The sequence below is a fragment of the Leucopleurus acutus genome (assembly GCF_964270905.1).
Source record: "Leucopleurus acutus genome assembly, chromosome: X".
NCBI classification, from domain to species: Eukaryota; Metazoa; Chordata; class Mammalia; order Artiodactyla; family Delphinidae; genus Leucopleurus; species Leucopleurus acutus.
Genome location: NC_139148.1, coordinates 63,856,530 through 63,867,712, shown reverse-complemented (window position 1 = coordinate 63,867,712; position 11,183 = coordinate 63,856,530). Strand labels below are relative to the sequence as shown.

The 11,183-nt window shown below is 40.3% G+C and overlaps 1 protein-coding gene across 1 annotated transcript; it reads left to right on the top strand.

The window, feature by feature from the left end:
• Positions 1 to 854: 854 nt before the first annotated feature.
• NEXMIF (neurite extension and migration factor) lies at positions 855 to 6,693 on the top strand (the record flags this gene model as incomplete). Its single annotated transcript, XM_082864485.1, has 3 exons — positions 855 to 933; positions 1,631 to 6,005; positions 6,600 to 6,693. 3 exons carry the CDS (start codon positions 855 to 857, stop codon positions 6,691 to 6,693), a joined length of 4,548 nt encoding a protein of 1,515 aa, XP_082720611.1.
• Between the last annotated feature and the right edge of the window lie 4,490 nt (positions 6,694 to 11,183).

Genomic DNA, 11,183 nt, shown 5'->3' with positions numbered 1-11,183 from the left:
AATAGAGATTTATAGATGCTGTAGTGGCACATGGTAGAGACCTCCACCTTGAGTGGCTGTACCTCATATCATTTTGCATATACCTACCCTCCAAGTAGGTGGGCAAGACATGAGGGGCTATAGATATGTGTTCTATACACTAAAAATACCAGATAATGCTGGGACATTTTCAGAAATTCCAGATCTTCTTTGTAGTCACATTTAAAAATCCTGCTGTGGGCTTGGAGAAATATTTGTCAAAACCAGAGCTCAGGTCATGAAAGCCAAGAAATCATGGAAGGAATTCTCTACCTCTTTCATACTTAGCAGTCAAATTTTAAGCACAGAGAAAATATGAATGTGATGTATATGTGTGTATATACGAATTGGCTTGTTTTGTTAAGAGTTATGATCATCTGAATTAGAGATGAGACAAACAGAAATAAAGCCAATCTCCACATGTACACACCCCTTGTCTCAGGTTAGTCTGGGCTCTACTTTGCGTCCTTCCTAATTGGATGACCATGATTAGGTTAAATGTATTACTATCTGGAAGAAGATGTAAGTTTGCCTGCTTCCTCAGATTTCAGTTTTGAATGGTATGGTAGCCTAGAGGAGACAGAAGGATCTAGAATGTGTGAATGAAGTGTGAGTTTCCAAATTGACTTATATAGTAGGTATAAAATATGAAACAAAAACAATAGTGGCTATGAAGCCAGTCTGGAAATAGGTAAATTCCAGTGAACATTTTAAAACCTCTCTAGCTGAAATGAGCTTAAAACAGAGAAGAAAATTTGATGACTGATATTATGTATTTGAAATGTGCAGGTTGGACAGCATTTGGACTTGGAATGAAACAATAAGAGGTTCCATTCATGGATAACCAACAAGATAAGGCTGTTGTTGCCTCAGCCAATGGAGAAAACACTATGATTAATGGGGTCAAGGAAAATGGTAAGGGAATTTAATTGTGGTATGTAATATCTCTCCCAGTAGTCCTTTGTTAGTACTATAGATTTTCGGTATCCACAGAGCTGGGGCAAGTTAAGTCTAGGATGCCTCTGAGATAGGAGTTAATCCTAAACTTTATTCCACCAGATCTCTAACTGGACTAGAAGGGTCTCTAAGAGGTATCAAATCCAACCCCTTTGCTCTCCCAAATCATCTCTATCAAATGGATACTTAAGTTCCTCTAAATTCCTGGTGAATTAGAAATATGCTCTGATGTGAAGTTTGGAATGTTTAGACTCAGTAGGAGCTTCCAAAACATAGGTGAGGTCTGAAGGATAGGACTATGCCTCATAGTTCAAAACCATGAATATATCCCATCTCAGCATTTTCCCACCCTGAAAGATTTGACTTTCCAGTTGATCAAGCAATCCAATTTTTTCCTCATTTCTGAGGAGAGTGCCATGTGTGTCTGAAGAAAAAGCTGAACCTAAAAAATATTATTTTTCACTCGCATGAATGTTCAATATAAAATCAAGGTTGTTCTTTAACTCTGTAGTTTCTACTTCTAAAGTTAGAGAAGCTGAAGCTTAGATTTTATATCATAAGATCAAGTACCAGAAACTGATCAAGGGAAAGAGAGTTAATGAGTCTGGTCTAATACCTTTAACTTTATTTCTGTCATTTTTCCCCTTTTCTCTAGATTCAGAGGACCAGGATGTGGCAATGAAGTCATTTGCAGCTCTAGATGCTGCTACACCAATCCAGCCTATACTGGTGGCTCAAAAAGAGAACCTGATGTATCCCAGAGGTCTCCTGCCTCTGCCCTCTAAGAAGCCCTGTATGCAGAGCCCTCCCTCTCCTTTGGGCCTGATTGAAGCACCTGAGCATGCTGCTAATAGTGCTTCTGTGAATGCCATCTCCCTTACATCTGGTGTTTCAAAAGGCCTGAACACATGGTCACTGCCCAATGAGTGTGAGAAAGCTCCATTTGCCATAATGGAGCCTGCAGGCATGTCAGCTCTGAATGGGGAGTGCCTCATGCAGCCAAGCCGGACTTGCTTGGGCTGCTTCATGGAATCCAAGGATGCAGTAGATCCTGAGCCAGGGATCAGTCTAAAAGTCAGTGATCTAAATAGGGATTATGAAACTTGTGCAGTCTCTGATATAGGGATTCAGTGTATTAATGCTGGAGAAAACATGAAATATGGAGAGCAGCTGCTCTCAGACCAGCTCCTAGGCTTCCCACTGCACAAATCAAGGGCAGGAGATAGACGAGAAGCCGAGAAACCTGACATTGACTTGGAGGACCCAGCTCAGAAAAGTTATTATGAGGCATTACTATTAGATAAGTGCAATACGGAAGAGGCTTTGCTGGCAAATTCCAATCAGGATTGGGGTTACTTTGAGACTTTTATTAGTGAGAGTAAGATTGAACTTCTTGACCTCTGTTCCAAGAATGAGCTGTCTGTCAACCTGTTCTCTGAAGAAGATGTGGATAACTACATGTTCGATGATGATGAGTCAACACTGGGCAGTGATGTCTGCTCCCTGAAAATTCGATATGAATCCTTCCAGGACAACGTTCGAGACAAAACCACCCTTTTGATGCAGGAGGATGCCCAATTCAACTTTTTTCCCAGTGTCTTCACTACCTGCCCCAAGCGGGAGTCTAAGAGTGGGGCCCTGAAGCAGAGCAGTGATCTTTCCCAATTCAAGGTCCCTGATGTGAGCATTATCTGGGGGGAGGAAGATAAAATCTTGGACAAGAAGAAAGGCAAAGAAGAAGGCCAGGAAGACAAAGGTGTAGAGAAAAAAGAGGCAAAGGATAATGGAGAAAAATCTGCCTTAAATAAACCATGCAGTGGACCTGAAGTAGGGCAATTTAAGAATCCAAAGCAAGGCCATCTTGCCAATTCCTTGGAGGCATCAGGGAATTTTAGTGATGACAGTTCCTTCATTGAGGTCTCTTATGATGCCATGGGGGAGATCAAGGACTGTAGCCGCTATATGGCTCGGGACACTAATTCTGGCAGCTCCTCCTCCCAGCAGAATTATGGGCTGCGAGCCAAGAGAAAAGTCAGGTATAGTGAAGATTATCTATATGATGTTGACTCACTAGAGGGTGAAAAAGTAAATGAGAGGAAGGAATGGCTGCCAGGTGGTTGTAAAGAGGAAGATGATGATGAATGGTGTCCCAAAAAGAGAAGAAAAGTAACTCGTAAGGAGCCCCCTGTTATTATCAAATATATCATCATCAATCGTTTTAAAGGTGAGAAGAACATGCTGGTGAAGTTGGGTAGGGTGGATGCCAGTGAGACAACAGTGAATTTGAGTGAGACGCAGCTCAACAAATATTCCAAGCTGGCCCCCTTGAAGGGCTTCTGGCAAAAGAAGAAAAAGCAGAGAAACAGCAATTCAGACTCCAACAAAACACCCTTATGCCAAAAGCAAAGCTTTGAACCAGGTAGCTTTGAGGTGTCATTCCTGCCACCTGCTCGCAAACGAAAATCTAAACTTGGCAACAGGCACAGGATTCAAAGAATCCCATCCATGGAAACTTCAGCAAGTGGTAAGCAGGTTTCATTCTGCAATGATGAGAGGCAAGCTAGTAGTCGTAAAGAAGATGGAGGCCTGAAAGGTACACTGAAGTCAGCACCTCTGGCTGCCCCCAGCTGTGCAAATGGATCACATTTAAATGACGTCACAGGCCCTGACTCAGTGAAAGTCAAAGCCCAAGATGCACAATTTAAGGGGCCAGAGAGGAAAGTGCTCAACAAAATCAAATTTAAAAGTGAAGCCAGGTTAAAATCCAAGAAAATCAAAGCTGGGCAAGAAAGCAAGCCAGTTGTTCAAATGACCCCTCTTTTGGGAGACCAATCTTCCAAGGCTAATTCAAAGAATGAAGCTATTCCTGGGACCTCAAACGGTTCACATCTATCTGAATTTCATGAGACAAAGGTTGCTAAGAATTCTACTTTCCTACCAACCACTTGCTCTTCTGAAATGCCTCTATCATCTGCTCATGTTGCCAACAATATACCTGTTATCCCTGGAGGGTATTTGCAGACATTGTTAGATGCTTCTGACTTGTCAAATAATACTGGCATTTCATACTTCACTCAGCATTCTCCAGAGCAAAATGAAGTCAGCCTCACTCAAACAGAAAAATCATTTGTACCTCTCCAGCCTGCCCAGGACTGTGTGCTTTCCTCGCCTTCTGAGTCTGAGCTGCTTCAATCATCCCAAAACTTCAAAATGGAATCAAGCAACTATGGAAATGTGTGGCCTAACAAACCTACTTCTGGCTCCCAGGAATTCATGGCTGCAGTCTCAAGGGAGATAGCTCCAAACCAATCATGTGAATTTGGAGTCTCCCAAGTAGTTTCCATGGAAAATAACCTCACAGCTACAACATACAATCCGATCTGCCTCAGCAGCAGTGGCAGTAGTTGCAACAAGGTCCTGTATGCGTCTGTGCAAGACACCCAGCTCTCATCTGATGACTCTTATCAATTATGTCACTTTAATAATGGAGAGACCTGCTTTCCTTTCCAGCAGGGTCCAGTGAATATGGATGATGGGCGGCTCTTTAGCTTTGATTCCATGGCCCCACTCTCTGTCAACTCAAGCAATTATTGCTCCTTAAGCTTGAAGTCTTGTGAAAAGGATGGTGATGATGATATCACTGATGACTTCCTGGCCCACTGCAGCCCCAAGCTGGTGATCCAGCAGAGCATTGATGAAATAGCACCACTAAAGGAGTCCACTGACCTCCTGGATATCTCCAACTTCACTCCTGACAAATTCCGCCACTCTTCCCTCTCAGAGATGTCCCCACCTGACACCCCCAGTCTTTCCCCTCAGATTACCAGATGTGAGAGTATCAAGACACTAGGAACACTAAAGGTGTTCCAAGAGGGTGTCCCAGGAATATTGGGCAATATGGAAAAAATCAAATGGGACTGCAGTACCCTTTCACGGCAGGTCCAAGTGGATGATGGATTTACTTTAAATAACCATCAGTTTCAGTTCCATATGTTCAATGATGAGGATTCTGTCAGCCTGCTCCAAAAAGCCCCTTGCTTATCAGCGTTTAATGATCCATCTGGTCAAATGAGTACCAACAACAAGGTGTCAAAATCAAGAAAGAAAAGTTCACCCAACAAGAGTGGGGCTACGAACCAAAGCTCTTCTCAGAAAAACAACAGGAAAAAAAACCCCAAAGCCAACAACAAAGGGATTGAAAAACCACCTGGCAAAACCTCCCGCCAGGTCCCTAAGTCAACAAAGAAAGGGAAATTCATGGCTGCAGTCAATGGAGAGAAAATGCAAATTGGCATCGGTCGTGGAGGAGGCCTAGTCAACAGCATATCCTCCACAGGGAAGACTTTGGCTGAATGTATCCAGCATAGTGGCCCTGTGGCCTCTATGAAGATGCCAAGTCAGAAGGGACTTTCTGGAGATTGGTCTTTGGGGAAGGAGAGCAGCCCAGGCTGGAGTGACATGAGCATGGGCACCAACGCCAACAACCTTCTGGATGATGATCAACGGGAATTTCAGGAGCCTTCTTATATCTTGTCCAACATTGCCTCTGGTATGGCAGATGTGCAGAGATTCATGATGGCCTCCATAGAGCCCCTTTGCGAACCCATGGAGCACCATGGAGACCCCAATATATTCTACTCCCCTGAGTCCAATAGTCTAAAATTAAAAACCCTCAAAATATTGGCTGGGACACCACAGGAATCTAAGAAAAAGGCCAACAGTGGCTCTCCAGGAGCCACTAAGAATCACAGGTCCATCAAGGGTGTGAGTAAAAGCAATGGGAAAGCAGCGATAGGTGATCCTGGTCGTGCAAGCATGTCTGGTTATAACGAGGACTCTCGCTCTGCCTTCTTTGATAAAAAGTATAATAACCTGAGCACTTTAGGCAATAATGGACCGACACACAAAAAGTTATATCGTCACAAAACCAGCTCCAAGGCCCTGAGAGATGAGAAGTGTAAGGGAAAGCGTATGGAGCGAGAACAGGTCCACAAGGATGAGGCTGGGACAGCTTCTTTTGAAAAACTGAGGTAATACTGCATCAAAATGGCTGAGATGATGCACCCTTAGCTTTCCTACTCTGCTAAGCCCGCAGTCCCTCATTTTTTTCCCTCTTGAAAGCAGTTTGCATGAAAGAAACTGTCCCATTCCCTTCTTTTTCAAATTAAAACGAAAAGAAAAGTGCATGAAAATCCCTATACCTCTAAGCCACACAAAAGATTGGGCAATTTTGTAGTGGCTTGACTAGGGATAAATTCTGACAAGGCTACTTTTTCTGCTAGTCAGCATTAGTTTTTACTTACTGAGAAAATACAACTAAAATATGCTCTTGAATGACTTGGGGAAGGGAAGGACTTTGCAGTGAGAAAATTTTTGAATAACAGAATTTAAAAGTTATATAGACAAAAATGCCAAGATCATTTAAGCAAAAAGAGCATAATTTGGAAAACAAAATCTCATCATTTGGCAATTAGGAGTGCTTTCTAGTGGCCCCTGCTATTTGTATCTTTTTCTGCATCGTACGGCATCTAGTATGATGTAAACAAATTTAGATTGTATGATCCCTTTGTGGGACATACACTAAAGCTAACTAAGATGGCATAAATTGTTTGGTTTTTCTGCAGGGATTCCGACTACAATCTCCTAAAAGCAGAAACAGCATTTTGGGTTTTACCTGTGTTTGAAGAAGAGACTCCCATTTTCCAGAAAGACATTTGATGTTTGTGTTTTATTTCTTTCAAAATATGCCTTGTGGTATGTATGTTGACATGTAAGTGCTTAAAGAAAAGAATTTTAAAGTGTGGGAATAAGTCTTTGGAAGCAAACTTTAATCTGATGTTCTATGTAAAAGACTTTAGAAGTCATACAGTTGCACAAAGTAGTTTATGCACTGTTTACCCAAGGGGAAAGGAAGTAAAACATTGTGCCAAACTACAAAAAAGTGACTGTATTGTATATATTTTTACTTCTATATCAACATTTGGTTGTGAGTATTTGGGGAGCTTGTCCCTGTTAATTTACTAGAAACATTCCAGTGATTCTTGCTATTAACCACCCCCACTTATGTGGATAGCACCTGTAGATCACAGTGGAAAAATATGTTGTGTTACACAATTTACCAAAACTTAAAGGATACTGTTTGAAATGTGCCAAATTTCCTTACCTCATCTCACAGATTCACCCCACATTTTAAAGCTCATTAATTAAGTTTTAAAATATATATATCTATAAGCATACATACATTATTTTAAAAATTTAAATTCTACTGTCCTGTGTGGAAACATGAACCATTAAACAAGGCACAATAAAGGTTTGTTTGTTCCATTGTATAAGGGTTAAAGTGTTGGAAAAGTCTGGAAGTCACAACAGCTAAGTCCATCAGGGACCCAAGTATATGCATTTACAGAAACTTTTACAAGGAAACAAAACAGCTGCTTTAAAGTTTGTTTTCTAAAAGCAAAATCTGTAGCTGAAAATTATTTAAAGTGCAAAGTTATATTGCTGATACTTTATATCTCAGTTTTATATATTTTATAATAGTCTGGGATAAATTATAAAATAGCTATAAAATTAACACTAAGATAAATGAAGTACATAGATTGCTTTTATTTAAGTAGTTTCCTAAATGTTTTATTCCAGTTTTGTCAAAAGTGCACTCATATCATGGCTTTAGTGTTAAGTGTTTAATCTTGCAATGCCAATGTCATTTAAAGAAAATGTTAAGGCATCTCAGTTTGACACCTATGAATCACATTCGATAAGCTGAACAATTTGTGATAACAACTAATTGGGGCCATATATACTTAGTCTGAACATAACTAGTATTTGATGCCACACACTAAACTTAATTCCCAATCTTTAATATAAATTTTTGAAATCACATTTTTTTATTCAAGCCCTTTCCCTTTTTAAAAAATTTCACAGCTTCAGCATCCCTCACGACTAGCTTTTTCTTCCCCTTTATTCACCACTTGACTTCTAACATTTGGTCTATTTTCCTTGCACAGTTGAAGGCCTGTGTGTCTGATGACTGTTGCATTATGGCACAGATGAGATAATGGACGTGAAAGCGCTTTGTAGATCGTAAAGTGCTATAGAGATATAGGGGATTCATATTATTAATATTGTTGGTTGTTGTTGTTGTTACTCTTACTATTCTTACTAATATTGTTACTAACCTATTAACTTGTGAATATATAGGCTGCGGGTGGGAGGGTGGAGAATAAGTGGGTGGGGGAAAAGGGAATTTTAAAAAAAGGGAAGATGTTTCAAAAGGAAAAATTTAAGCAAAATATGAACCTACCTAGTCATTGCCACCTAAATATATTCACAAACAGAGAAGCAACATTTGAAAGTAGTCAGAGAGAAATGGAAGGAAGCCTGTCATATATATAAGTATACACACTTCCCAGTCCATGATTCCTTTTACCAGCCAGCTCTACTACTTACTGCTAGGTAGTAAAATGAACAAGCCTGTGTTCTTGATGGTGTGATTGTGTATGTCTGTGGGGACAAGTGAGTGAAGAGCATTTCATGAGGCTGCTTCAGGCCTATTCCTAGGCTTTGTGTGTGGTGAGTCCTGGAAAATTACTTAATGGAAAGGCACCGGGTGCAACATGTCTCCTGCTCTACAGCAGCCATCCAAAAGGGAAAATAATCAAACTGGAACATTTTCTTCTATTTCTCCACTCTGATAGCTAGCTGTTTTTACTAAATGCTGTGGCTGGTTCCTAGGAACTAGTCTTTGTTTTGTTTTTGTTTTTATTTTTCTGTTTTGCAGCTGAATTTAATTTGGAATAACCAACTCTGCCTGTACTGTGATCCCCAAGACTCCAGATCTCAAAGTCACCTGTTAGCTTACAGGAATGGAGTGCTCTATATGTAATCAAAAGGTGGCAGTCAAATAAGGAATAAAGAAAATGTTCCATGAGTACAATGTGTTTTATAAAAATAAATATGGGAGAAGTTGTACCAGTTTTTCTCAGTATCAGTTCATCTTTGGAGAATGGGGTGAGGTGGGGTAGAAGGACAGCCTGAAACTGTTGGAAATAAACAATTTCCTTGTCAGAACTTGCTATCATGAGTCCTTTGGAATGGATACTCTTTCAGTTGCTCCTATGGAGCCCATTAGGAGCCAATTCTAGGACATGGTTCATCCCTTTCTCCAAAGAGAATTGCCATTTTAAAGTACCTTTTTTCTTGGCCTACAGTGCATTATATGTTTTTAAGATTAAATTAGTGATTTGTAACCGATCATTTTGTACCAAAATGTAACAGGAAGCTGAGTTTGAGAAATGAGCAACAGGATAAGGCAGAAGATGATTATTCTCTTAATTGCACTTAATATCCCTCTCAGTACATTATGTTCTGAGTTCTTCAGTTTTTAGGGCTTTGTTGGTCCTGTCTCTGCTCTCACAATTCATTTTCTTCCTGTAACAACATAGTAGGCCTGACTTTTTGTAGATCCCTTATTCAACCAGCTGCCTTAGTGGAGTGAGGACCAGTGATAGAAAAGTAGTGTTTTGCCCTATCGTTGATATCTCAAGTCAGCTATATGGAATTTTCCTTGGTCTGAAATCCCTGATTGCCACTCCCTTCTAACCTCTGCTCTCTGAGAAGCTGCTTCCTATGAATTCCTCCCCAACAGAATCCCATTTAATCTTACTTTCCTGGGAATGGTATTCTCCCGTATTCTCCTTACTTAATTTCAATTCTTGATCTTAGAATTTTTCTTCTTTTATAATCTTATATTCCACCTCCCCAAAGTGTCAGACTATAAGAACCTTAGCCAGGCTACTTTCTTCCAGAAGTTCAGAGGGAAACCTTCTCACTCTTAATTACTTTTAATTGCCCTGGCTACTTTCAAATCTAATTTTAAACGTGAACACACACATGCACACACACATGCAGAATTATATTGCATGACTAAGGAAAATTGGAAAATTCTTTTCCTTGAAGATCTATAAGAATAGATCTTATCCCTTTCTGCCCTGGTTAGTTGCTGGACTATGTGGAGCAGGGTGCTGAAACAGTGGCCTTGACCAAGGTTCTTCAAGACTTTGGGCGTTATGTTTGGTCTGTGACAACTAGCTTGAACCAGTGGCCTCTCCAGTGTCTCATATACCAGCTTCTTCACATGCTGCTTCCTCCCTGCTTTCTCTTCTGACTTGTTACTTTGTGCAATTATGTGTTAAGGCCTTACCTTTTCCTAAATGTTTTCAAACCTCCAGCACTACCTTGACCATCACTTCTTTAGCCATCTCCCTGAAGTCCTTGGTGCTAGGTGGGCTTTGTGACAACTTTCACCTTCTCTGACCTTTTTTCTTGCTGGGAAGCATCTGTATGTGTGCAGGTGGGATAGGGAGGGGGGGTAAGTGTGTATAAAAGAGAGAGAAGCATAAAGGATGCTCACAAGCTATAAACAACTCTGGCTAGCATCCTTTGTCCTGTTATGTGAGGTTCTGCAGTTGTAGTGAATTTCCATTTTAGTGAGTTCTAATTAGCATTTACTGCCTACAGGGGAAAACCATATCCAAGGACCTCTTAACCAAGCTAGCTCTTACCAAGCTGAACCAGTCTAATGCAGATCTGCCACATCTTCAATTTACAGATGCTCCCAGAACAGTTCCAAGAATTACAGAGAGCTAAGTTTCTGCGCTGAAGAGAATGGAGCACTAGCTAGTTCTAACTATTGCTAGAACTAAAAGTATATGTTTTCTCCTGTATTATTGAGAAATTATCTAATTTAAGGAGTTTTTGTTTTCATTTAGAGATTTTTTAAGTGACTAACCATCACTACAGGAGTATGTCCTTTTTATGAAATAACACTAATATGAAATTCATTTTCTAATCATAAAATTCACTAAGCCCATCATTATGTTTGGAAGATTTAGTACCAAAATCAAATATTTTTAGTAACAAATAGGGATCTTGTCAACACAGTGTAGGCCTGGGATTTTGTAAAGGTTTTTCAAGGACCCAAATAAGAGAGAAAAGATTTTAGGTGGACTGTTTAACTTGGGAAACACTGTCATCAGCTTGAGAGTCCTCAGCCAGCATGGTATTATTTTGATAGCAGTACTCAGGCTACCCTTTAAGGCACATTTTTCACTCAGAGCATTAAACAGTAGCTACAGTCATGAAGCAGAGCTCCTATTGCAGCTACATGATACTTGAGATGTACTCTTGGTTTCAGAATAATAACTAAG